This window comes from Strix aluco, chromosome 29, assembly GCF_031877795.1.
Source record: "Strix aluco isolate bStrAlu1 chromosome 29, bStrAlu1.hap1, whole genome shotgun sequence".
NCBI classification, from domain to species: domain Eukaryota; kingdom Metazoa; phylum Chordata; class Aves; order Strigiformes; family Strigidae; genus Strix; species Strix aluco.
In genome coordinates this window covers 3,731,257-3,759,175 of record NC_133959.1, presented here as the reverse complement: position 1 = coordinate 3,759,175, position 27,919 = coordinate 3,731,257, and the positions used below count along the sequence as shown (strand labels likewise).

Here is a 27,919-nt window from a genome sequence, read left to right as displayed (position 1 = left end):
TTTCCACCTCCCAAGAAGACCAAACGGCTGCATGTGTATTTTTAATATATAGTTTATTTTCTTTTTTTTTTTTTAAAGCCCCCCCCCAAAGTGCAATTTTTATTATTTTAATTTTTTTTCTTTTTTTTTTTTTCCTCGTCTCCCACACTTTATAAAGAACTATCAAAGTTACAATCTATGGAATGTCTTTTCTGTGCTTTTTTTTTTTTTTTTCCTCGCCTCGCTCCTTTACCCAGATATACCACAAAAGTAGTTTACACATAAAAACCGCTGAAACCTTGCGAGTGCTTTAGATAGAGAATCTCTTTAATAGATTATATATAAAGACGCAGAAAAAAAAAAAAAAAAAAAAAGGAAAAAAAAAGAAGAAAAAAAAAAAAAAAAGAAGTGGCCCCATCTCGAGCATCCTCGCTGGGTTCCCGGGCAGAGCTCGGGCTCACGCGTGACCCCCCCTGCCCCGGGAGAAGTTTAAGCTCTCGGTGTGTGTGTGTATATATATATATATATATATAATTTTTAGAAAAACACAACTTTAAACGCAGCATTTTGCTACTCAGTAGGGCCCCCCCCGGCTCCCTCCCCTAAGAAAGCTCCGTCCTGTGACGCTGTGGTGATTTACTCTTTTTAAAAAGTGTTCCTCTTTATTTAAATAAAACTTTTCTTAATAAATCGAAAATATAAATAGATACGATATATAGCTATATATATATATTTTTTTTTATTTTCTTTTTAAATAGTCGAATCAGGCCTCGGCAGGGGGAGGTTGGGGCTGGGGTTGTCCCAGCTGCCAGCGGGACTCTCGCCCCAAAGGGGGGGGCAGAAGGGGGGGGTGGGCACTAACCGGTGGGTGCTGAAGGGGGCGGGGAGGGGGGAGAAGAAATAAGCCCTTTTCCTGCGGAAGAACGAGCCCCCCCCGCCCCTGCCCAGGGCGGGGGGGGGGGACAGGACACCCCCATTTCTGGGGTGGGGGGCACAAGCCCCGGAAGGGCTGGATGCAGCATCTTTACAAGCAGCGCGGGGGAAGGAAGGAGATGCCCCCCCCCGCCGCCCCCCCCCCCAAGCCCCGGGAGGAGGTGAAACCCTGCAGCCCCCCCCCACCCCGCCCCCCACCTTTTGCCACCCCTCAGACCCCAAACTAGCAGGGAGTGACCCCAAGCACCCTCGTCACCGGGGGGGGGACACACACACCCCCCCAGTCCTGCCCGGTGTCCTGGGCTGGGACCCCCAGGGCTGAGCCCCCCAACCCCAGACTGAGCCCCACACCAGCTCCCCCCACTGCCCTTACACTCGGGGGGGGGTGTTTTTTCCTCTTTTGTACCAAAACCCTTAATTTTTCCTTTTTCAGTTTGATCCTCCCCTTTGGGTTTTGCCCGGTTATTATTATTTAATTTTTTTTTTTTTTTCCTTTCCCGACCCGGCGTAACTCAGCAGTATCTTTGGCAACACTTTATCACAACCTGAATTTTTCTTTTTAAAAAAAAAAAACAAAAACAAAACACCAACACAATAATGACAATAACGACAACCAAAAAAAAAAAAAAATAAAATCTCAATGCCGAGCTACAGGACGTGGGGGGAGCGGCTGCGCGGGGGCCTCGTCGCTGCTGCGGGGCTGGGGGTTAAGGCAGGTGATGGGGATGGGGACAAACTGGGGGGGTTTTTTTGCCTTTTTTTTTTTTTTTTGCCTTTTTTTTTTTTTTTTTTTTTTTTAGTGCAAACTTAAATTTGTGCTAAAGTGTTGCCAGCGAGGGACAGGGGCAGGGGGGGGCCTGGCCGGGGTGGCTGGTGGGGACGTCGCAGGCGTGGGGACGCTCTTGCCGCGGGAATCCTGAGACTAATTCTCTCTCCTCTTACTTTTTGTGCCATTTTAGCTTTTTTTTTCTTTTTTTTTCTCCTTTTTTCTTCCCCCCCCTTTTTTCCCCCCTTCCCCTTCTTTTTTTTTTTCTCTTTTTTCCCCTTTTTCTCTCTTTTTCACTCCCCCCCCCCTCTCTTTTTTTGTCCCCCTGCTATCGGAGGAAGCCGCAGGGTTTATTCCCACAGGGCCCTTTGCCCAGAGCCCCCCCTAAACTCTCCAAGGCTCTTTCAGGGCTGGGGGCGAGGTGGTGGTGGGGGGGGACGGGACACAGAAAAGCAGCAGCGAGGAGCTGGTGGGGGGGCAGAAAAACCGGGAAGAAAAATTAACACAAACTAGAAAAGAGATACCACAACTCTGATTACAATAAAGAACCTCAAGTAAGTGTCTATTTACAAATCCACGCTTGATATTTTTTTGTTTTTTTGTTTTTTTTGTTTTTTTTGCATATGCCAGAATTAGCCAGTGCTAAGCAGAGGTTCAGCTCGGCTGGGGCATTAGCGTGGGGGGGGGGTTTATCTGCTGCAGCCCCCCCCCACCCCAGAGCCTGGATCCGGCTCCCGCCGGCACCTTCCCGGGAGAATTCGATGCCCGGATCCAAATTTACCCGCTTGGGGGGGGACCGGGAGGGATGCAAAGCCCATGGGGAGCATCACGGCCCCCCCATTCCAGGGGGGGGAGATGGGAGAGACGTCTGGACTAGCACTGGCTAGAAAACATTGAAGAAATAAAATTAAAAAAAAAAAAAAAAAATAAAGGGTGTGGGGAGAAATGAACAATACACAAAACCAAAACAAAACCCCATGATTCCTGCCTAAAATTCAAGCTTCCGTGGTTTTTTTTGTTTTTTTTTTTTTTTTTTTCTTTTTATTCACGAAGTGCAACGACTTCGGAGGGTCTGGTGTCAGGGCATGTCACAGAACCTAATTAGCATCGTTCCTCCCATCGGACACCTTGCGGCTTTTATTACTCCATGAAATATAACTTGGATTCTGCCTATGGTTTTTTTTTTTTTTTTTAAATATATATATATATATACACATTTTTCTTACAAAAATAAATTTAGGATTTTTTTTTTTTTAATAATATTTTTTTTCCGTAGAAGTTGGTTTTGACTTGTAAACATGTTTTGCTTTTGCTTTTTAAATTAAGATAAAGTGATCTCAAAGTACCCGTTCCATCGCAAAGTGCTAAGACTTCTTTGTTTGTTTTTTTTTTTTATTTTTATCATGTTTTTTTTTTTATTTTTTATTGCTTTTTCTGCATTAAATAAACATCCATCTCTCCCCCACCCCCACCACTCAGCCCTCCCCCCCAGCACACACTCCCCCTCTCACTCCCTCTCCAAAATACATTCGGCCAAACCTGCTCTTGCTTTGAAAGTAAAAACAAAACACCAAAAGGAAAAAAAAAAAAAAAAAAAAAACCAAAAGAAAAAAAAAAAAAGGAAGAGAATCTAAAAAGTGCTTTCAAAATAAAAGGGCTTAAAATCTCTTTTTCATTTAAAAATGTGCATTTAGAAAACAGGTGACCAGCTGAAAGGTGCCTTTTCTTATCGTCCTCTGCTAACCCGAGGGTTATATACCCGCCTCTAGAGCCATATAGCATCTATATATATATATATATATTTTGGGAATGGGGGCTGGGGGAGCTGGGGCCGCCGCAGCTCACCTCCCCCCCCGCCCAAAGGCCTCCTGCCCCTTTACGGGAGACCTCAAATAACCTTTTTTAAAAGGAATTTGCCATTTTTAGGTGCTTTCGGGGCGTGTGGGAACACTGCTGCGCTGACCCAGTGCCTAAAATATCCTGGGGAGAGGGGCCGGGGGCAGGGGGGGGGGAGTTTGTGTCCCCTGTCCCGTCCCCCCCGCTCCCAGCCCAAACGGTGCCGGGGCAGCGGGTGCTGGGAAGGGGCCGGTGGGATCCGTGATGTGCCGGGTCCCGGGACCAGCCGGGCACCCCGGGGTGGGGACGGACGCGGGGACGGACGCGGGGACGGACGCCCCCGGCGTCCCCCGGGCTGAGCCGGTGTCCCCAGCCCCGGGTGTCCCCAGCCCCAGGTGTGTGTCCAACACCCGCTGCCGACAGCAACCCTGCAGAATCCTGGTTGTCCACTCACACAATCAAGCAATTTTAGGCAATTTTAGGCGATTTTCTACACCGAGCCGCTGCCCTGGGCTCCCCTCTCTGGCCAATTCGGCTTCACACCGGGGCTGGTGGGAAGGACCCACCCGCCTCACCCCTAAAAACTGGCCCCGAGCTCCTGGCAGGAGCCGTCTCCACCCCGGGACGCAGCAGCCACCGAGCAGCTCACGCCGCTGGAGCTTGAACTCCCCAAAAAGCGGAGGGGGGGGGAAGGCTGGCCCCGCTCCCCCCGGCCCTCCGAGGCACCGTGTACCGCCCGCCCTGAAAGAGCCCTTCCACTCCTACCACTTTTTTTTTTCTATTTTTGCTTTTTTTTTTTTTTCTTAAATAGATCTCTCTCTGAAATAGGTTTGTTTTTTGTTTTTTGTTTTTTTTAACGTGTGTTTGGACACAAAATAAAGCTTTGGATTTACATGGAAGCTCTTTTCCATGTGACAGAGCCACTTTCCATCCCCGCCCCGTGCTTCTTAGCATCTGCCTTTCCAAGAAAAGGTCCTTGGCTACTGAGGGATCCTCGGGGGAGCCCTGCTTACGATGGGAAGATTGGAAACATAATATATATATATATTTTTTTCTGTTTTTTCTTAAAAAAAGGGAGAGAAACATCTTTAAAGAGAAAAATCGGAGGAAAAGTACTAACTAGATTTTGTGACACTTTGTTTTTTTGGTTTAGGAGAGTCCTTGCGTGTTACCCTCAGACGACCCTCCTGCTACATTCAATCCTGATGCTTCATTATTTGAATTATCCTCAAAGTGCTTCTGCTCCTGGCCGTTCCTCTGCAGGGTGTCCTCTGATTCTTGACTCTCCCCACCGGCTTGAAAACTTCCATCTTCGGGGTTCCCCGTAGGGGTGGTAGGCAGCCCCCCGGCATCTCTCACCCGGGGTCTACGGCCCCTCCTGGATGGAATCCCGTTGCATCCATCTTTTTTAAGGTGCCTGTGCAAGTGGTCGGAGCGGACGAAAGTCTTGCAGCAGCTGTCGCACTGGTAGGGCCGCAGGCCGGTGTGGACGCGCATGTGGTTCTTCAAGTCGTAGTTGTGAGCGAAAGCGGCGCCGCATTGCTGGCACAAGTACGGCTTCTCCCCCGTGTGTTTCCGCATGTGAACCTTCAGCTTGTCCTGCCTGCGGGGGAGAGAAAGGACAGGGAGGGGGAGGACAGGTCAGCCTCGGGGTCTGCCTTCGGCATGGCGCCCGGTGAGGGGCTGGGCATCACCCAGTACGGGGCTGAGCGTCGGTACGGGGCTGGGCATCGCCCAGTATGGGACTGGGCATCGGTACGGGGCCAAACACTGCCCAGTACGGGGCTGGGCATCACCCAGTATGGGGCTGGGCATCGGTACAGGGCCAAACACTGCCCAGTACGGGGCTGGGCATCACCCAGTATGGGGCTGGGCATCGGTACGGGGCCAAACACTGCCCAGTACGAGGCTGGGCATCATCCAGTAAGGATCTGAGCACCAGTACGGGGCTGAACATCGCCCAGTATGGGGCTGGGCATCACCACAGGGCTGGGCATCACCCAGTAAGGATCTGAGCACCAGTACGGGGCTGAGCATCAGCCAGCAGGGGCTGAGCATCATCATAGGGCTGGGCATCACCCAGTAAGTGACTGAGTACCAGTATGGGCCTGAGCATCATCCAGTAAGGATCTGAGCATCGGTACAGGACCAAACAATGCCCAGTATGGGGCTGGGCATCATCCAGTAAGGATCTGAGCACCAGTACAGGGCTGGGAATCGCCCAGTATGGGACTGGGCATCAGTACGGGGCTGGGCATCATCCAGTAATGATCTGAGCACCAGTACGGGGCTGAGCATCACCCAGTATGGGGCTGGGCATCGGTACAGGGCCAAACACTGCCCAGTACGGGGCTGGGCATCATCCAGTAAGGATCTGAGCACCAGTACAGGGCTGGGCATCACCCAGTATGGGACTGGGCATCGGTACGGGGCCAAACACTGCCCAGTATGGGGCTGGGCATCACCCAGTAAGGATCTGAGCACCAGTACGGGGCTGAGCATTGCCCAGTATGGGGCTGAGCATCACCCAGTAAGGATCTGAGCACCAGTATGGGGCTGATCATCAGGCAGCAGAGGCTGAGCATCATCACAGGGCTGGGCATCACCCAGTAAGGGACTGAGTACCAGTATGGGGCTGAACATCATCCAGTAAGGATCTGAGCATCGGTACGGGACCAAACACTGCCCAGTACGGGGCTGGGCATCATCCAGTAAGGATCTGAGCACCAGTACGGGGCTGGGCATCACCCAGTATGGGGCTGGGCATCAGTACAGGGCCAAGCCCCGGTACGGGGCTGAGCATCACCCAGTAAGGGACTGAGTACCAGTATGGGGCTGAGCATCGGTACGGGACCAAACACTGCCCAGTACGGGGCTGGGCATCACCACGGGGCTGAGCATCACTCAGTACACGGTTGAGCATCACCACGGGGCTGAGTATCACTCAGTTTGGGGCTGGGCATCAGTATGGGGCCAAGCACTGCCTGGTAAGGGGCTGAGCATCACCCAGTAAGGATCTGAGCACCAGTACGGGGCTGAGCATCACCCAGTACAGGGCTGAGCATCACCCAGTAAGGGTCTGAGCTCCAGCACAGGGCTGAGCATCACCCAGTATGGATGAGCATTGCCTAGCATGGGGCTGAGCATTGCCCAGTATGGATCTGAGCATCACCCAGTAAGGGTCTGAGCACCAGTATGGGGCCGAGCATTGCCCAGTATGGGTCTGAGCATCGGTATGGGGCTGAGCACTGCCTGGTACAGGGCTGAGCATCACCCAGTATGGGGCTGAGCATCAGTACAGGGCCGAGCATTGCCCAGTATGGGTCTGAGCATCGGTATGGGGCTGAGCACCACCCAGTACAGGGCCGGCTGGCTCCTGGCAGGGCCTGCGCAGCCGCAGCTCCCCGGAGCCAGGGGAGGGCAGTTGCAGCAGCCGGGCCAGGGGCCAACAAGGCCACGTGAGCTGCAGCATCTCGCTTCTTCCTGAAGGAAAAAAAAAATATCAGGCACGAAGCGCGTGGCGAGGCAGCAGCAGCGGCAGCGAGGAGCAACATCCCTGCCCGGGCGGAGGGCGAGATAACCACTCGCCTCTTCCCGAGGGGATCTGGCCCCATCCCTCTCTGCTCTCCCTTAGGGAAAAGGCAGGGCCCAGCCCCGCGTGCCCCACCTCAGCGAGGGAAAATTCTGGCAGCGTGAGGCCCCAGGAAGTCCTAAACCTTCAGGGAAGGATCAAAACACCAAGGACGTGTCCACCTCTGGTTTTCGTGCAGCTCCCAAAGGGGCGGGGAAGGTGGGTCTTGCTTAGAGCAACGTGGTAGGCAGCAGCACATCAAAACAGTTATAAAAATAAATTTTTATAATTTGATAAATATTTATGATCTTTATAAAATCACTCTGCCTTTCTTTCAGAAGATTATTAGAGCGTCATCGCCGCTCCTCCCCCTGCGAACGCGGAGGAACCAGGAAGCACAAGTGAGCAAAAACCAGCGTTAACCGACGGGCTCAGGTCCCCACCCGGCGAGGGGGTGGCAGGGAAACACCCCGTGCAAAACAGCCCTGCCTCGTCCTCCTGCCTTCACCCCAAAAGCTCCTTCAGGAGCAGGGACTGTTTCTCTCTAAGGAGGCTCCCTGTGCCCAGGCTTCCCCAGCCCACTGCCATATGCAGCGTTTTTAACGGCACAGGGAGATTCGTTTACAAGAAATGCACTGTCACCCGACGGGATCGGGATGGGGAAGGAGCGCACGGTGAAGGAATGCAATAAAGAACAATAAAATTGGGGGAAAAATAAGGATGAAGGAGTGCTTGCTTGGTCAGGTTTGCACCCATTTTTACATCGGGAGCTCTGAGATAAGGCTTCAAGCACAGCCCAGGTGCTGGGGGAGAAGCAGTAAAAAGCAACTCATTGACACCATCGCTGAAACCAACCCAGAGCAGACGAGACCTGGGCCAGCAGCTTGAGCTCATCACACCCTGCCGTACCCCAGGGGAGGCTGCGGTGGGGGGATGAGGCTGGTGCACCCCCGGGGAGCCCAGCCACGGGCAGAGGGAGCTGGGAATCAGCTGTGATTTTGAGCAGAAGCCTCACAGAAGATTTTCCACAACCTGTGCAAATGCCTGAGTCGAGCTCGGCGGCTGCTGTGGGGTGAGACACACCGTGGGGCACAGCCAGGCCGAGCGTGGCTCTCCGTGCCCATCCGGGCTCCTCCGTGCCCAAACACCGGCTGCGGGAAGAAGCAGGGGGATGTATTTTGGCTGGAAAATAGCACAGCCCTAGTATATTATGAAAGGGCCTCGTTTATAGGGGCTGGGAGAGTTTCCACCCTGCTCTCGGCAGTGCCAGCCCCTCCTGGGAGCCTGCAGGGAGCAGGTCCCCATCCGAAACCCACAGGAGGAAGGGGAGATTGAAAAGCACCGAGGTAGCACTACCCCACCGACCTCCTGCTCCCCCAAAAAGCCCCGCGCCTCCCCTCATCTCCCCCTCTCGCCGCCACCCCCAGTCCCAACGGCTGCCAGGGACCCCGCGGCGTTTCCGTGTCCTCCGGCTCCCAGCCACGCCAGGACCTTGGACCGTTCGGGTGCGGCGGCCGGATTCTGCGCAGGGGCGCGTGCGCAGCACCCAGGGCCCCGGCACACGCGGGGCAGATCCGGCACGGGGCTGGGAGGTGCCGCGTGGCAGGGCCCAGCCGCGCTGGGCCGGGTGCTGGGGGAGCGGCAGCGGGCTGGCATCCTGCCCCCGCCATTATCTGCATTCCTCAGCGATCCAACGTGGGGCTGGGTGCGGCCACGGCCACGGGGAGGGGGCTGGCAGCGTCGTGGGGCAGGACACGGCCTCCTGCCCACGTCCCAGCTCCATTGGCTTCATGCCGGAGCCACCTGCCACGGCCACTGGCTGCCCACGGTGGGGAGCAGCCCCATGGACCCCCCTAAGGAAGAAGCTCTTGGGAAGGGCCAGCCCTGGCAGCGAAGCACTGGCAAAGCCAGGAATACTTCAGCAGGCAGAGAGCAGGCAGGGCAGGCAGCGCGGCTCACGCAGCCCGGCAGCCCACGCAGTCCCCCGGCTGGGACTGGGGGAACCGGGGTGAGACCCCCCGCCCCGGCTCGGCCATCCCAGCCACAGAGACCAGAGAGAGGAGGCGGCGCTGCGACGCGTGGACTCGAGTGAACCGGAGGAATCCAAACAATATCCCCTTTCTTCAGCGTTCCCGCGGCGGAGGGAAGGAGCAGAGCAACCCTGATTAGAAACAGCGCCGAGGCGAACGCCCCCGGGGAGCTGAACCGAGGCACCGGGGTTTGTGTTGTTGGGGGCGGCCATCGCCATGGTTCACCAAGAAGAGACAGGAGCGATGGGGGGTTCAGCCTCTTCCCAACCCAACTACCAGCCACCGGCGCTTCAGTCACCCCATGGAGCCATTTCTAAATGACTCTTCAACTCTCGCCTCAACCCCAGGCTCCTCGGCCACGATGGAAATACCAAGGGCTGCAGCTCCGTTTCATCAACCACGTTATTTGGCCTCCGCAAAAGCCTGGGTCTGGCCAGGTTTCCAGCAGAGCTCAGCAATTCAGGACACTGGGATGGTGTGGCACTGGATATCAAGACAGGCCCCTGGAGATATCTCAAGAGTCAGACACCCAAATTGCTCGTCTCTCTGGAAAATTCTGGCCTTCGTATCCAACTCGCCTGTTAAGATGGAAATTAGTCGAGCAGGCAAGATAAAATTGCACATGCCCAGCCCCGCAATGGCCCCCAGGAAAAGCCAAGAGCCGTTTTCTGTGACAGTCCCCTCTCCTCCAGCGTCCGCCCGCTCCTTACCTGGTGAAGCGGACTTTGCAGATGTTGCACTCGTAGGGCTTCTCCCCGGTGTGGGTGCGGATGTGGCGCGGCAGCTTGCCAGCCCCCTGGATCACCTTCTCGCAGATGGGGCACTTTTGGAATGCTTTTGCCCTGATCTTCTTCTCCACCTTCTGGGACCAGGACGGATAGACGTCGCCCTCGTTCGAACTGCCGAAATATTTCAAGTAATAATCCATGACCCCATCGTCATCCTTTCGGTCGTCCTCCCCGAGCTGCTGTCTCCCCACGGAATTCATCATTTGCTGCAGCAGGGCGCTGGCAGCCAAGCCATCCACCTCCCTCGCATCATCCTCCGTCTCCGCTCCAGCAGGAACAAAGCTGGGGGAGTCGCCGGCTTCCTGCTGGTCCAGAGGCCCCCCCAGGGTCCCCTCCTCTTCTCCCGGTGTGGGCAGGCCACGGCTGCTGTAATGTCCGTTCTGAGAAGGTGAAAACAAGGAGCCAGGAGCCACCTCCTCCTCCTCTCTGTCCAGCCACATGGCTGGGTTGCTGTCAGGATCACAGTCATTCGCCTTTGGTCTTTCGTTTAGGGGGGCTTGCGAGTAGAAGTCCATGCCATTGCAGTCCGGCTCCTCCTCCTCCTCTTGGCCTCGGAAGTTCAGTCTCTGAAGGTCTCTCAACTCTGGGTTGGTCCACGGAAAGCTGCCTTGGTGGCCATTGACGGGGTTGCTCTGGAAGAACTCCAGGTACTCTTTTGCTCTGAGATGGTTCCTTTGATCAATTTGATCTACTGTATCCATCTGGTCATTTTTGGCCAGAATCTTCCTGTCCAGGAGATCCGTGCAAACATCCCTTACCGCCGGGATCTCCAGCAGTGTGGCGGCATTGAGGATGTCGTTGACATTTGAAGTGCTGACAGTAAGGGTCGCGGTGTAAGCGAACTCCAGCAGAGCCGACAAGGCGTCCGCACTCACAAAGTCTATCTCATACACGTTTTGCTGGTCCACCACTAACCCTGAGGTGAAGAGCTTCTTGAAGTACTGGCTGCAGGCCGCCAGGACGGAGCGGTGGGTGGGGAACTCCTGGCCTTCCACCAAGATGACCACGTCGCACAACAGCCCGTTGTTTCTCTGCTCATTCAGACTGCTGAGGATGTCGCTGCTGTGATCGGGGAACGGGATCCCTATGGGGCCGTCCACGCCACCCGCCATCTTCGATGCAAAAGGCTACGAGAGAAGAAGGAAAGCGCAATGAGTCACAGGGGCTTTGGCTGCTCGGAGGCATCACACGGGCAAACTCCCAACGCCGAGCAGGTACCTGTCCGCCGATGCCAGCGTGCTCTGCGGCGAGCACTAGCTATGGGCGTGTGTGCCCTCCGCACCTCTCCACATCACCGGCGAGCCCGCCGTCCTGCCTGGCCTCCGAGACACGCCTCCGTCAGCAGGCGAGGACGGACCCGTGCTTACCTCCACTCCGGGGAGGAGGAACGCAGCCCAGGTGCTCTCAAGCTCCAGTTGGGAAGAACAGCTGAATTAGCACGGATCCAGGCCAGAGCTAGCAAGCCTTGGCAAGGACCAGGGTTAATACAACCAGACAGCATCTGGACTGAGCTGGCAGGCGTGCCTGGCGTTGGGCTACCGCGGCCTGAGCCTCGCCAGTGGACCCCAGTCCGCTTCTGGGACTATTTCCAAATCCCACCACTTCTACTGGAAAGGTCCCCTGCTCATTCAGCCTCGCTCTGCCCAGCTGAACTCCCGATACAACCACGGAATCACTGGAAAAACGGTTCCCACTGCTCGTCCCCAGAGAGATACAGGCAGGGTGCTGGCAGCGAGCACCCTTTGAAAGGGCACAACAAGCTTAGCGCTCGAGGGCACTGCTGCGCAGGAACAGGGGAGCCCCATCCACCCCAGCTTGGGTTTTACAAAGAGCCGAGCTTAAATGCTTAAGCCCAAGGCACCCACTGCACCTTCCCCAGGAACAGGAGCCTCTGCGGCAGCCGGAGGGGAAAGGAGACTGGATCACAAAGCGTCAGCAGCAGACCTGGCACCAGCCCCCCCGCGTCTCGGAAAGGCTTCAGCAGAAGCAGCAGTTCTTTCCAATGCCAAGGGTTTGTTTGGGAAAAGATAAATAAATAAGTCACTCCTGATGCGCTAGCACGGCAGAAGCGGATCCACTTGACTTTAAATACATCCTCTCTTCAAAGGCTGAAAGAGCCAGAGCGAACTGAGCAGCTCCGCTCGAAAGGGATCTCCCTTCGCCGGGAGAGGGGCACCGGGGCCAAACGCAGGCAAGAGTGAAACCTGCCCAGCTCCCCCGCGCTGCCCCCCCTCAACAAGCCCCTTAATTCTCCCAGGTCCAGCCTTCTGATCCCCAAAATCTGGAATAATGTGTCCGTCTCTCTGTCTCAAGCACCAAACCCCTCTACTCCTTGCCACAGAGATGCTCTCTGCCTATAAATCAATATATTTCCCCCTCCCTGCCCCAAACGCTGAACCCTCAGGGGCTAACGCAACTCGCAGTGTATCCACACACAAATAATTTGGTTCACAGAACACCTTGGCACAGGCCTAAGTATTAAAGTCCCCAGTTTACAGATGGGGAAACTGAGGCCCAGCAGGAAGTGACCTGCCCCACGTGACGGGGGGGATGGATGAGTCAGGAGCACATCCAGAACAGAAGTAATTATACAGGAAGCAACTCCCAGCCCCGCGTTATAGCGCAGGGAGCTAGCAACCAGGTTGCAAAACAACGCTCGTTTCCCGACACACACACCCACCCACCCCCATTCCAGGCTTGCTAGCAGATTTCTCAGTAGTTCTTCTTATTTTCTTATTCTTAAAAAGCTTCATTAATCCAAGGCGGGGGGAGGAAAAAAAAAAAAAAAAAAAAAAAGGAATTTCTCCACCTTCTTGTTTTACACAAAGAAAATGCAGAAGGGGGTTCTGAGTCCGTGAAACACCAACCTGAAGCAAACCCCTCCATATTAAACAACTGTAATACATAAACCAGCATTAAGCTCATCACGCCAACGTGGTGGGGGGGTCAGGGTGGGAGGGAAGAACCAGAAGAGCCGGGTTGGATGTGCAGGGCTGTCAGTGCCAAGGCCTGGTACCAAGACCAAGCACTGAAGCAAGGCGGCTTCCCAAGACACCCAGAGCAAGGGCACCAACTCCAGAGCCCCTCCTGGGCTCCTGCAGCAGCAGGAGTTGAACTCAAAGTGTTATTTCACAGGTTTTTTTGAAAATAAGGGGTCCTCGCTCGGGAGGAAAAGGCTGTTTGATGGCTGAGAGCAGCTCGTGGACCAGGGAAGGCAGCACCGCTCTGAACTCAGGCACCAGCTCCAGGTGTGACCTTGGGCAAGGTCACCACATCTCTGCATCCACAGAGGGTCCCGGGGACCACCCCCCGGCCCCCCGCCTCCCGAGTGGCTGGGCTACAACTGGAGAGGCCTCTGCTGCCCCAGCATCACTGGCCACGTTCCCACCAGGGCAGCCCCAGAGCTCCCTGAACCCCCCGACCTGAGCCACCACGGCACCCCGCTCCCCAGAAAAGCAAGTCTGATACCCCTGCCCACCCCCTGGCCTCCTGGCCCTGCAAATGACAGTGAAGCGTGTCCTCCCCCCCACCTTCCCCTCTAGATTAGATGCTTTACAAAGCTTCCCCCCCCCCCCCCCCCAAAAAGAGAATTTGAGCTGCGTGAAGCATTTTGAAGCTTCAGGCAATAGTCTTCTGGGCAGCCAAGCTTCATCACCCACACAACCGGGCTTTGTCGGCTGCGGTGCCCGACTCCAGGGACCGAGGGGGCCTGGGGGAGCAAGTCAGGCCGTGCAGGCAAGGTCACCCCCCCCGGCCAGGGGGCCGGGACAATCAGCCGGACAGTGTGGGAACGGCTGCAGGGTCATGAGACTGCCGAGGGCTGGCATGGAAAGTTGTACAACTTCGCAACTCATTCTCCTAGCACAACACGCCCTTTGTGTCCCTCATCTGCGGTGGCAGAGAACGTCGAGGGGGCAAGGGGCTGCTCCGAGCCCCCCAGAAAGGGCCACGGCCAGAGACCACCAGGCTCCTTCCCCGAGCGCTGCTGCCCAGCCCTTAAAAATCAAACCTTGTTCCCTTTTCAGGGGGCCAAACAGCCAGAGTATTGAAGCCTGCACAGGGTTGAGTGGCTCCAGGGATTAGTAACAAGAGATGGAGCCTTTCACCTTCACAGGTTAAAAAAAAAAAAAAAAAAAAAAAATCCCACCAGGAGCAGGCACAGGGCACGACGCCATATCGACGAGCTGGGTGAAATCCGCTTGGAAAGGTCCCGACGGCCAGGTGACGCGTGACAAAAGCTGCTGGCACGACCGCCAGCTAGTCCCCTCCTTGGCAAGAATAAGGTCTGAATGGGCCACCAAGGGGGAGCGTCAACTACTGACCTAAATTTCCCAGGCAGCTCTTTTCTCTCTCTACACCCCCCGACCGCCAAAAAGGCATTACACACTTCTCGTCCCAGACTGCGCGTCTCTGCAGGGTTGCAAAGATGCCACATTTCACCCCAAAGTAGCTGCGTTTGAGAAGTTCGGAAATCACCCTCACATACAACTCGCAGCAGCTGAGGGGGCACCATCAACTTAAAATACGGTCTGTTTGAAAGAGAGAGTTTACAACAATACCAGAGCTCTCGGATTTATTTACAAACCTGGCGTAACACGACGCGCACCCCTAACTACTCAGCTAATTCTGCTTTCATCAGTGCTGAGCCCGCTCTGTTTCCAAAATACCAACGCAACTGGGCTTTGGCTATCCCCAGTTCCCCAGGTCAGCCCGAAACAAATGTAGCCCAATTCCAGGCAGGAAAAAAAAATGTAATTTTTTTGTGCGAGCAGTGCGTGAGGGAGGGCAGCCCTCCGCCTCCCCGAGATGCTGCTCGCGGCAATCTCGGCTGCTCCACATTCGACTGGTTTCGCACCGAGGCCAACTGTAGTTTGATGCTGCTCCTCAACACTAAAAGGTTATTTTCTTAAGCTCAAGTTATCAACTCCTTTCAGACCTACCAGACGAACTGCAAAAGAGCAGAACAGAGCGTTAACTGAAACCCCTGAGCTTGCACTTTACTCACCTCGAGTCCAGCGGGATGTCACCCAATCGCTTTCCTACAGGAGTTCTGGAATTTGACATTTACATTCAAATGAGACGACCACATTAAGATGGGATCACAACCAAAAGTGCTGACAACACACTGCTTAATTATTAGTTTTCCACATAACCTCAGTGGGGTTGTTTTGTTTTGTTTTTTTCTTTTGCTTCTTTGCATTTCTTTAAAATTTCGCTGGGTGAACAGAGGAACCTGAGCAGCTTACGAGGGCTCTGAAATATGCAGGTATCGGGTGTAAGAGCTAAGTCACAGCTGGTTAGCCGGGTAACAGTGAATGTTTTCAACGTGCTCTTCATCCGGAAAAGATCCCAAATCGCCTTACAAAGGCAGGGCTCTCCTCTCCTGCAGAGGTGCCACCCACTCCAGCAGCGCAGCCGAGAAGCTTGAGCAGCGCTACGCACCTGCTCAGGGCAGAAAGGGAAAATGATCGTCGCCTTTTCCACCCAGCACGAGGCGAAATGGCCTCAGGGCACTGCTACAATCCACCGTGCAAGGTTTCCTGGGAATAACTGCGTTTTGGGCTACGGCATGTGGTTATTTGGCAGCTCAAGGTACCCGAGGAATGAAGATGAGAAGTCTCTATGCCAAATTTCTTAGAGGAAATGCACAGATGACAGTGTCAGGGCAGGCTTTGCAGCAGCGCTGCGCTAAAAAAGAATTATTAAAATAATGTTGCTATATAAAAAAAAAAAAAAAATAAAGAAGTCAGTGGTTTGCTGCCCAAGGCCCAAACATTATCCTTAGCCCTCACTCACCACCGACTGGAGAAATGGGCATTTTTTCCCTATGAATAGCTCACCCCAATTATAGGTCACACAATGCAAGTCCTTGTCTCTCCACTTTATATTTAGGGAGCGATCATCCCAGTTCTCCCCTTCCATCTTTCAGCTGCATGGACACATCTGCAAGCTTGGATCCCTTGAGATAAAACCCAGCTCTCTGGCCATTTGGAGCATGAGCCATCATCTCTGCTGACACCAGGCTCTGCAACATCCCAAGGACAAGCCCAAGCAGGTCTCCCTCTGCCCAGGATCCACCCTAAACTATGCAGAGGCCTCAGGAAACACACCTAGCACGCAGCAGCAGAAAGCCAGAAAGGTGGGAAGATGGTAGGCAGGAGGAAATGAAGGAGGGTGTTCTGCCTGCTTGGGAGAAGTCACTATTTCAACCACTCTATGGTGCTATTAAAATTCAACTGCTCTCTAAAAGGAATGCGCTGTCGGCAGTTTAGTGCCAAACTATCCGAATTATGTGGACCTGCAAAACAGATGCATGTTCCTGAGAGGAAGACCCTGCACATCAACAGAAGCAAACTGCATTGTATGAAAAGATTAAGATAAAATAAAAGCGTGATGACTTTCTTTTTTAATAAATCTGAGTTTCTAATAGCGCAATAGGAAGAAATCTTTTGTGTTTAGCAGGTACTTGAGCCATCAATGGCAAAAAGAGGGAATTGAGGCTTTCTTGTATCTTGTCTGGACATCGCATCTGGGGTAAAACACCAGAGGACACATATGGCATGACCAAGATCACGCAGCTATTGAAGTGAAGAGATCAGAGCACAACAAGCATCCTGGAAATATCTGTGGCCTCTCTGTGGACAATATGGCTCTGTTTTCTGCAAACGGGCATCCCCTCCAGCCCCCTGCAAACCCCCGTCTGAAGGCACTGACTCTGGGAAGCATCTTATTCCCCCAGCAGCCCAGCTCTCAACGCAGGGTCTCTGTTACCGCAGCGCTAATCGCTGGATTCACAACATGAAGGCTCATCTAAGAAACAAGACTGACCACATCATGAGGATTCAGTCGGCTCCCAAACAGGCACTGGGCTCCTGATCAGACAACCAGACCAAACTACCGCTCCGCGGCTCCTCAAAGCGGGGTGGTTGTTTTGTTCTGATCCTTCCAAAGATCAGAACTTTCCGAGCATCCCACTTCAATGTCTCAAATTTAACGTGAAGTGGAAAAACAACCGAGATGCTGCGACAATATCCGACAAGGTAGCCCGAGCTCCTCAGTTACAGCAACCACTCTTCGTTTCAGTCCAACTCGATGAACTCGCACCACTATCAGGTAAGCAAAACAGCTGGAGCTTTCCCTGCTGCTGCCAGGTCTGACCTGCCAGGGAGGTTTGCCTCTCCCTACTGTCTAGAAATATATGCCTGGGCAGCGTAGGAAGCTCCAGCAAAGTCAACCCTCGTTCTAGGACTGTTTCATACCAAGCAGCTGCCCAAGGTAAAAGAAAATCTACCCCAAAACCTTCAGATACATCAACCGCCGATCCTTCAGCACGGATCAACACCACATCCCTCATCTTAGAAGAGCCAAAGCACTTTAGGAGCCCTATATCGACAGGGAAGAAACACCTAATACACCACACAAACAACAATCTCTGGGGCAGGACGCACAACGATTTAGCAGCAAAGAAGTTCAGACAGGAAAGGAGAATCCCACATCCTGCTACCGCTGCCAAGGGAACTCTGGTAGGAAGAATATCTGGTAATTGCTCCCATTGAAGTTTAGACCGAGCGCTGGAATTGAACGCCCCTCGGACCCTCAACGAGCATCATGGGAACTTTAATGACCACAAGTAATATTAAAAAAAAAAAATAAAATAATCCCCTCCCACAGCAGAGCACCTCAGAGGTAGGAGCGGTGCCAAGCGTTGGCTTTGCCGTGGTGCTCTCCTCTCCTGGGGCTGGCCAAAAGGGGCAGATCTGCAGAGCCGGTGGAGCAAGGACAGCCCTCCCCCAGACGCCAGCCAGCCATTTCCTCGCTCAGGAACGGCTGCATCCTGTGCTCATTCAGAGGAGCCTGCGTAGGTCTGATATATTTGGCAGAGAATCTATATTGGGCTGGAAGAGCTGCATTGAAGAATTCGGATGAAGAAGTCCCAAGCCCACGTTACACCAGCGTTTCAGCTTGGATACGGAACCGGGCTACGAAGGGACGACCACCAAGCCTCTCCTCAAGGTGACACATCGCCTAGCAGCTCCCGGCCAGACAGGTTTTGGGGTTAATTCAGCAACCTCCCCGCTACCTCAGGCAAACTGTGGCAGCTGATTGAAGGTATCCCCAAGAGAGCAATTTTACACCTCAACCCATTTCTAATCTTTTCCGTATTCAAAACTGCCTCCCTCCCAGCCCTTACCACTGTGTCAGCAGTGGGAAGAAACGAAGAACTTCACCAAGACACCTCGATGGTGTAACAGTGACCGCTCGTGCCAAGCCAGAACCAGAGCAAGAGCCACTGGAACCAGGTTCCCAAACTCCTCGGGCAGCGCTGCAAAGCAAGCAGCAGCAGAGATGGTGCGACCACGACGGAGCAGGGAGGTAACGACTACCTGGGTGGAGCTGGTCTCGGTGGTGCTGTTAATGAGATGCTAGAGGTCTGGGATTCCTCATCACGCTAGAGGAAATCATTAGGGACGCTGTTAGGGAGCACACCAGGAAGAGAAGGTCTCGTTGCTCTTCATTTTCCAAAACTGCTTGAATTTAAGTGTTGGTCCAGAAAAGAAAGAACATGTCAGATGCAGCTTTCTTCTAGTTGTATGACAGCGAAAGGACAAGTGCCGCTGAGGAAAGGGCTCACGACTACCAGCTTTAACACCAAACCCAGGGTCTGAGCAACCAACTGAGCAATCCCATCCCTGTTTCTGTCCCTGCCTCCCACATTTAGGCTCCGTATTTCGATCCAAACTGACCTCGAAGCACAACCGCAACACTGAGAGCGTTACTGCTGCTGACCAGGAGAATTAAACCCAAATCAGCAAAGGGAAAGTCACCTGCAGCAGTGCACAGGGCCCACTCCCGACAGTCCCGAGTGCCTGGGGAGGGGGGACGCACTCTGCATCTCCCAGGACAAGGCCTGTGGCTTTCTCGTAAACCTACCGGCATTCCCCGCCCAGAGAAGAGACACAGCATGGCTCTATCTCTAAAGATGCTGGTAGTTAACTTCCACAATTAAGAAAACAGACGAGGGATGACCAAACGTCACGCTCTGTGACGCTGCAGATCCCTCCCGATGTCTGTAAATGGGAAGGGATTTCCTTCCAGGGCACAGCACAGCCTCGCACAGCGCAGGGGAAGTTCGGTTTCCGCTGCAGCATTGACTACTGGCAAAAACCAGAAGTTAACTTAGACCTCGACAGATGCAGCGGTCTGCTCCCGCCTGCCACGTCACGCGGCGAAGCGACCTGTTACGGCACAACCGAAAGAGGCGTCCGGGGCACAGCACGGCGCAGGGCCTCCCCAACCTGCCACCCCTCCACAACCGCCCCGCGCCGATCAACACGTGGTCCTTTTCACCGCTGACAGCAACCTCCGGGACGTACTAAAACTTCTCTTATGTTGCAAGGTTAGCTTGAACTGGTTACTCCACCCAGACCTCCTTGCCAATTTTCTCCTTTGTCATCAGAAGACCGTATTTAAGCCAGCAGGAACGCGCCTTGGTTCAAACCCGTGTAGTCACAGACCCAAGGCCAGCGTGTGTCCCTTGAACTTCGGTGCGTGCAGGGGTTTACTTTTGTGCCAGAAGCCCCCCACCACCGGCACCATTGCTCTACTTCTCAACATGACGACCCTGAGTCCATCACACGAGGTCTTTGTGCTGGGACTATCTCTGGGCAACACGAATTCCTCCACGCTGAGAAGAAATGAGCCACCATCCACCGAGAAGCTGCCCAACGACCCTCAGAGCCTGCTGCAAACCCACCTTCACTCCAGCAAGGCTGCATACAAATTGCTCCCAGGCCTTCCTCCTCTCCTCAGCTGAGCCCTGCAGCCCACGCACGCAGCCCTCAGCCTGCTGGAAATGTCCAAGCGTGGTTTACGGGGCCGGGAAGGCCGGCCACCCTTGCGTTAATGGGAGCTGCTTGTTTTGCTGCTGAAACAGACTCTTCAAAAGCCAAGCCCAAGTGTGCCCACACGCCTCTTGCCGCAGCCCTCCGACGGGTTTTCTCCCACATAGCTCCGCTGTTGCCGTACAGCAACGGAGCAGCTCCCTGCAAAACCACAGCGGGGTTTTCGGGAGATCCTGCAGAATACCAAGCGCTTGCTATTCAGCCCCTAGTTCTCCTTAACACTTTAGAAAGCCTCAGGAGTCACAGACAAAGGGGAAAAAAAAAAAAAAACACAACACAAAACATGAAATCTGGTGTGTTTCAACCCTGGTTAAAGGACCAGCCCCTGCCTAGAAGCACTAGTATGTAGGGAAGGGAAAGGTTTCTCTTTCAACCCGAAAGTCCTGAGATCCACACCAAAATAAGCTGCCAGTATTTCAAAAAGGTAACACTTGGTCCCTTCGCCAAAGGGAGCAACTGAAGATTTGTCATGAAGAAATGAAGCCGCCGCCAGCGTTAGCCCGCTGCTCGGCAAAGCACGAGGGCCGAGGGGGGGTTGCGGGGCCACCGGCACGTCCCAGCTGCTCGAGGCTGGATAAAAACGAGAACTTCTGTGGGTCGTATTTTTATACCCTCCTCCCTTTCAGAGACCAAGCGTGACCACAGACCAGGAAGAGGCCAAATCCTGCACTCCCCACTCAGGCCAAAATCCCCCCAAGTCCCCGAGAGAGGCCGACAGCATCTGCCCCTTTCGCACCACGTTTCCCCTCCCCTGTGGCAGTTTCTCTCTGCCTGCTAAACCGAGAGAACCGTAAGAACTGCTCAAATCTCCCCATTCCCGCAGCCCCCCCCAGCGCCCGTCCGCTTCCTGACCTGCTCCCGGCACGCCTGGCTCTCCAGCCCAGCTCCCCCTGAGCCTCAGAACCAACCCGTCCCTCTCCCACCCTGCAGCCATGTCACAGGTTCCCCTTCGCAGCCTCCGCGTCCTCCCCCTCCGACAAGCCTGACGTTTCCTGCCCCGCTCCCCCTGCCTTCAGCCTTCGACGTCAGAGGTCTAGCATTAATCTATTTGCCTCAAATGGCACCTCGAAGACCGATGTCTTTTCCACACCAGAAAAAGGAAAAAAAAAAAAGGAAAAAAGAATAAGATTGGAGTTTACTGACAAAGCAGAGCATACCGGGCAGGGCCGTCCCTTATGTAATTCCTAGTTTGTGGATAAACAGACAGCTCGTCTCGCCGTTCTCGACTCCACGCGACGTGCAAAAGCGAATCCCGAGAGCGAGCATGCCACGCGCTTCATCCCCGGCAACGCTGTCCTGCCATGAAGCACTTTTCCTTCCCTCCTCGGCGCACGACGGGGCAGCGCGGGGATGAAGGGAGGGAACGCTGAACCGGTACCGCATGTACTCTGCCTGTTGGGGCAAGAGGCTCCGAGTAACTAGAGAGCAGCAACCTGTAGCTACAAGCCTACCTTCGACGCTTGCCCAGCTTTGTGTTGGGTAGGCACTCAAGCAAACAAAAAAAAAAAAAAAAAAAAAAAAATCTACTCACTGGTTTCCAGTTTGCCGGTGGGAAATAAGTAGGTGCACGAACCAGGAAGGAAATAAGGTGCACAACTGCAGTTTAACAGCAGGCAAGAGGGAGTTAAAACACAGCGCTGGGATGCTTGGGAGCATCCTCTGCTGTGAAAAAAAAGCAGGGCAGCAGTCCTTCCCGCAGCAGGGAGGGGATCTCACGCAGTTTCAGATGGGCATTACGGAAGCGAAGGGGTGGAAAGCAGAAGGAAAACGGTCACAAAGGTGCTAACCCTTCGCAGGCAAAGAAACCACCCAGCAAGCGCCAGCTCCGTGCGTTTCTGCCCGGGCCCCTGCACCCCGGGAGGGCGCACGGATCCGTGCACGGCTTCGAAGGGATCGGCGAGGAGTGTTTGAGACAGCAAGGCTGTCGTCAGGGAGACTGTGCTCCTGACAGTCCGGCTGTACGCATTTTTTAAGGGGTCAGCGAAGCAACGGCGGCGTCGGAAAGCTGCTGATTGCCAGGGGATCTGCGGCTCATCTCACCGACGTGGCCTTGGCTCCCACCTGCAGCCACGGGGCAGCTCGCACCAGTTTCCAGTTTCTCGCACCTTGTCACATTAAGAGACGCCGCCGATCCCTATAGTTTCTTTCCACCTGCAGCCCGGGGCTGCTGCCTGAGATCTTGCAGGGAGATTTACAAGTCCCTCAGACGGCCGGGTCTCTGCGGGGGAAGGAGCCCCACCGCAATTCGAGGCACAGAACGACTTTTGCTTCCTTTGCGCCGTGGAAGTCACGTCCGGACTCTGCTACAGGAGCCAGCAATGACACCGGGGAGGCAGGGAAACTGAAACTATGCACGGAGGGAAGACGATACGGCCAGGGAGCTGGGCGAGAAACAATTGTCCCTGGATACTCGCAGAGGATCCCGACGCTTGTCTGACCTCGTTTACTCCCACTCTGATGTCCTCCCGGAGCTCCTCCGGAACCAGCGGGATGCTCCAGGTATCGGGAGGGACACACCGCTACCCCGGCTCACAGCGATCGGGAGGCAGCACCGAACACAAACGCGCACCAGTTTGGATTAAAAGGGTCAAGGGATCGGGTACAAACGCTTCTCTTCATCCTAGAGACTGACTGTCTTTCTCCCTTTCCCTGACTTTTGCTCGTCAAAAGGCTTTTAATTACAGATTAAAACCAGTCTCTTCAAATTTGAGGTTAAGGCTGGTTGAGAGCATAGTTAAGAGCAACTGTTTATTGCTTTGACTATGCAAGATAACGAGTAGGATTCTAATTGTTTGCCACAGAAGTCTTCTCTTTCAATAAACGCAGCATCCTGAGACTGGGAAAAAACCCTCAAGTGTCAGTTTTAATCAAGATTAAACCACAGTTCTCAAGCATTTAGGCTCCATCTCAAATGCAGACCAGGAATTTCACAGGCCCCCCCCAATTTTTAGGTCGGACACCTGCAGGGAACTCAATTCTGCAGAGTTAAAACCCAGCACTCAGGCAGCACTTTATCCGCCAAATGAGGTCTCGAGTAAGACAGGCAGCGCAACCAAACCATCGCAGCGCCTTGATATAAGCATAAATTTCTTCCCTGATTTGCGTCTCACGCCGACATCCAGATTCTCACGCCGGGAAAACAACTGTAATTTTCAATTCTGCTTTAAAAGTCACAAAACACAAAGCGAACCCACCGCATTCACCGTGCCAAATTAATTCCACCCAGCCGCGGCTGGCCCAGCACCTCTACAAAGCAGAGCTCCTTATTAAGCCCGTGACACGGCTAAAGATCATCATCGGACCCACTACCACAATGCAACAAGGTGCACAGATGAGCAAGAAATAAATAAATAATAATAAAAAAGGACTAAGAAGAGTTGCAGATCAGCAGAAAATGACGAACTACTTCCATTCACCACCAAATTTATTAAGAGCTCATGCCTTGCAAAACCCTCCCCGAGTTAGTAACGCAATTAAGGCTTGGTGGAAAAATCCCACCATCTCACCCATGTTTGGGTTGCGCCTCTTCACTCCCTCTTTCACTAGAACAAGCCTAAACAGGGGCCAGAATGAATATTAAACAAGAATGGCTCCTCTCTAATAAACTGCTCAGTTTCCCTCTGTCTCTTTTTTTTTCTTTTTTTAAAGTTGTTTAAATACATCATCTCCACCAAACCATTAGAATTAAGCTAGCCCGTCTCTTCCTGATCAGCCTCCAGAAGTGCCCATATACTGCAATTTCCAACCAGGACCAGCAGAAACATTCAGAAATAAAGCAGTTCCTTAAAAAAAAAAAACCAAACAAAAAACACAACACTTTTTAAAACGACGGGATGACCTTTTAGCTCCGCTGCTATGCTGCACACAACTTCAACCCTCATTAGGTTGTAAATTCTTCCAGGCAGAGACCTTCTCTACCCATGTCTATAAAGTACTTATATAATAAGTTATGGTTTCAATAGCCAAGACAATTAGGAGCACGGGGAACATGGCTAATCTTGAACTCGGACCAGCAGCAAACTCTTACCAAGAGTCCTTAAGCTGCGAGAAACTTTTGCTGCCCAGCCTCCTGCTGCCCTGCAAGTCAGAGGGTCTCCAGGAGCTGAGAACACGGGAGAGCCAGACGAGGCACGAGCGGTCACGTCGGTTGCGGGTGCAGGACAGGAACTGTTGCTTTCAACATACGAACGCCGGGATTTAAAAGTTCTGCTAAGAGGAAGCCCCAGGTGCCAGCAGTCCCGCTCCACACGCGGGTCCGAGGGTTTTTCCCACGCTACCGAAACAACGCAAGGAACGAAGCCCTTTCCCCGGGCAGCAACCAGCTCGCCTCCACTTTCAGAGCACGGTCACCGCAGCCATCTGCCCCTGACTTTGTCTCCTGGCATCCACCTCGCGAACGCAGCGCTCCTGGGGAAGCTGCCTTAGCTCTACCTCGGGGGGCTTTGGGTACCTGAAGCACCAGCTCGATTCCCAACCCGCTGCCTCAAACTAAAGAGCCTTGAGATGGGGGACGGTGAAGACAAGGAAGCGTCACAACCTTGGCCGAGCAGTGAGGCCTCCCCTGCGCTCCGAGCGAGGGATGCTGCCCCTCATGTCAACCTCGGCAGCAACTCGCCGGCCCTCGCTGCTGCGCAGGTCCAGCGGCGGGGAGAGAGGCTTATCCTGCGCGGCTCTTCCAGGGCTGCCCTCTACGCAGGGCCCAGCCGACGGCTTTCAGGGCCCCAACCACCGAGTGGCGGGGAGGGGGGGGGGGGGGGGGGGATTATCACCGCGAACCGCCGCCGGCTGCCCGACCTCCCTCTCCCCCCTCTGCGCACGGGGGTGGGTGCGGAGCCGGTCGGGGGGAGATAAGGAAGGGGTGGGAAAAAAAAAAAAAAAAATTAAAAAAAATAAACCCCACAGAGCGAAGTCAGGGCCAGCCGGCTGGCCGGGCCGGCCTCCCCCAGGCCGGCTCCCCGCGGTGACGACCTTGGGGTGCTCGGGGACAGGACGGGGGGGAGCCCCGGCGGGGGAGGGAGGGCGGGAGCGGCCCGGCCCGGCGCCCCCGCACGGGTCGGCCCAGCCGCGGCCGGGCTGGCAGGACGCACGCCCCGGGGGACCCCACCCAGCAGCCACCCGGCCACCACCCCCCCCCCGCCTCCCCGGGTCGGGTCGGGCCGGGCCGCCCCCCGGCTCCCCCCCCCCCCCCCTCCCCGCGGCCCGCTGGCGGCGGGGCCCACAGGGAGCCTTGGCCGGGCGCCACGACCCCACCCCTTCCCCCGGGCGGGCCGCCGCCAATGGAGGCCGGGCGGGGGAGGGGGCGGGGGGCGCCGAGGAGAGGTCCCAGCCCCGCGGCCGCCGCCCGGGCTCCCCTCGGGCAGGGCAGGGCAGGGCGAGGCGGGCCGGGGCCGGGGGGCCGGGGGGCGCGGGCCCGCCCGGGGAGGCAGCGCAGGCCCCGCCGCGCCTGTCCTCGGCCACCCCGCACCCCGCGCGCCGCCCGCCATTGGGCCGGCCGGGCGGGCGGGCGGGCGCGCGGGGCGGAGGGCGCGCCCCGATTGGCCCCGCCCGCTGCCCATCAACACGCCTCCCACTCGCCGCGAGCGCGGGGCACACCGGGAAACGTAGTCCGCGCGCCCCCTCGCACCTGCGGGGCGGCGCGGACGCGGGACTACAACTCCCAGGAGCCCCCGCGCCGCACCCCCCCACCCCCCCCGCACCCCCCCCCAACGCCCCGCAGGGCCCTTCCCCCCCTCCGCGACCCCCCCAGCACGGCCCGGCCAAGTACAACGTATGCAGGCGGGGGGGGGCGGGGGGGGCGGGGGGGGGGGGGGGCAGCTGCCCCGGCACGGCCCTGCCCCCCCCGACGCGCAGACCCCCCCGACCCCCCTCTCCACCCCCAGCGCTGCCCCTGGAGAAGGGGGGGGGGGGGGGGGGTCAGGCCTCCATTCCCCCCCCCCACCCCGGGCCCGACCCCCGCCCGTCGCGTCCCCGCGTGTATCCCCCCCCCGCCGCGTCTCCCCCCCACCTCCCCGTACCGGGCGGGGGCCGAGCGGTCCGAGCGAGCGGAGCGGGCCGCGCCGTGCCGAGCCGGGCCGGGCCGAGCGGGCGGGCGGGCGGAGCAGGCTCTGGCCGCCCCGCGGGAGCTGCTCGCCGAGGCCCGTATGCGGCTCCTTCCTGCTCCGGCCGGGGCCGCCCCGCTCTTAAAGGGGCCGCGCGCCGCCCCCCCCCCGCCCGCCCGCCGCCCCCCCCGCGCCCGCCGCCTCGGGGCGCAGCCTCCCAGCCGGGGGGGGGCGCCCCCCCGCAGCGCCCGGCTCCGCGCGGAGGGAAGGGGGGGGGGAGGTGGGGGCTGGAGGGCGGGGGCCCCTTTAAGAGCCCCCACAACCCCCCGCCCCGCGCTGCGTGGGCCGCTCCTCGCGCCCCCGCCACCCGTGTCAGCGCCCCAGGCCCCTCCGTGTCAACACCACCCCCCCACCCCCGGATCACGTCCCCGCACCCCCCCGCCCCCACCCCAGTGTCACCCCCCAGGGCACCTCCCGCGCCCCCACACCCCCCCCGTGTCATTCCATAAGACACCTTCACGCACCCCCCCCCCCACCCCGCGTGTCACCCCCCAGGGCACCTCCCCACGACCCCAAACCCACCCATGTCACCCCACGCCCCCAAGGCCCACCACGCGTCACCTCTGTGCCCCCCATCACCCTGTGTCACCCCCACCCCCCTGCATGTCACCCTTCCTCCTGCCCCCCCCCCCCGTGTCCCTCAGTATCCCCCCACTGCCCCCTGCCCCCCCCTCCCATCCTGCCCCCCCTCCCCAAGCTGGGAAGGGGACACAAAGCTCTGCCCAAGGTCACCAGTGGGCTGGGAGCCAGCCCGGCAGGGACAGGGGACAGGACAAACCCACTGGAGCCACCACCTCCAGGCCTGTCCCAGGCAGGGGGGACACACACACAACAACGGCGACCCCCCACCCATGACCAGAGCTCCAGGTGTCATCTAGATACCCACCATTCCGCTCCAGAGTGAACAGCTCCTCAAAGCCAGTTTCCTGCAGGTTACCAAGTTCATCTGTACGGAACACCAGCTGCCGTGGGGCACCCAGCCCCGGCAAGATTTTAGGGAAGATTTTGAATTAATAATAATTTTTAAAAATTAATTAAAGGAAGACAAAGAAAGAAAAGAACAGGCTTTGATCAACAGACCCCCCCCGGGGCTCCCAGGGGCCTCTGCTCCACAGGCCAGCACCCCTGGGATTTCCCCCTTTCTCCCCTTTTTTTTCCTTAAATAACCCTGCTCAGCTCCTCACAGGGGCACCGAGGACTTCACCCACAGCGACCCCCCCGCATCCACACACACACCACACCCCCCCCAGCTAGTGGGAGCCCTGGAGGGGGCCCCAGGGGGTGTTTGGGGAGCGGTTGGTATCATTAACCCCAGTCTGCAGGTGGGGAAACTGAGGCAGGACAGGAAAACCCGGCTGTAAGGGGGGAGTGAGAGGACCCTGGGCCCCAACACCAGGTTGGGGGGAGGCAGAGTGGAGTGCAGGGGGCTGGGGGGCCCCCCCCAGGCTGCACCCAGGGCTGGGCCCTGCCACGCGCCGGCGGCCACACGCTCACTGCCTGCTTTCGCTTTCCTCCGCCGTGGGCGGGGGCACGCCCAGAGGCCCCCCCCCCCCAAAGATGAAGCCCCAGCACGGCTCCCAGCCCCCCCAAAAGCTCTCCGCAGGCAGGGGCCACCCCAAAACCGCCTGTGACACAGATATGGAGAGCACCCACATATGTCAGGGGGGGCGTAACCCCAAGCACCCCCCTCCTGTCCCACAGAAGTGGGGTTTGGGGTACCCCTTCATCCAGCTCTGGCCAGACCCCCCCTTCATCCCTGCTCCCCCCAAGCCACAGGGGCTGTGCTCACCCCCAGCCTGGGGACCCCCCCGGGGACCCCCACCAGGATTCCCAGCCAACATCATCAAAACCTGTCGCAGCTCCCATGGGTGGAGTGAGTTTATCCTGGTCTCTGCAGGACAGCCCAAACCCTCGGGGGACCCCAAAACACCATCAGAAGCAAAACCTGGACCCCCCTCAAAGTGCCACCACAGGACCTTCACACCAGGGACCCCACAGGGTGGGGGGGGACAGGGA

At 56.2% G+C, this 27,919-nt stretch overlaps 1 protein-coding gene across 6 annotated transcripts; it reads right to left on the bottom strand.

Moving 5' to 3' along the window:
- Window positions 1-36: 36 nt before the first annotated feature.
- ZBTB7A (zinc finger and BTB domain containing 7A) lies at window positions 37-25,975 on the bottom strand. Of its 6 annotated transcripts, none has more exons than XM_074808399.1 (3): window positions 25,820-25,975; window positions 9,826-11,030; window positions 37-5,117 (listed from the first exon to the last, which is right to left on the bottom strand). In XM_074808399.1, the coding sequence occupies exons 2-3, from the start codon at window positions 11,013-11,015 to the stop codon at window positions 4,664-4,666; spliced, it is 1,644 nt and encodes a 547-aa protein (XP_074664500.1). In that variant the 5' UTR covers window positions 11,016-11,030; window positions 25,820-25,975; the 3' UTR covers window positions 37-4,663. The 6 variants fall into 6 exon arrangements, with proteins under 6 accessions (XP_074664500.1, XP_074664502.1, XP_074664503.1 ...); XM_074808401.1 differs by lacking the exon at window positions 25,820-25,975 and adding an exon at window positions 24,343-24,509; XM_074808402.1 differs by lacking the exon at window positions 25,820-25,975 and adding an exon at window positions 23,833-24,241.
- Between the last annotated feature and the right edge of the window lie 1,944 nt (window positions 25,976-27,919).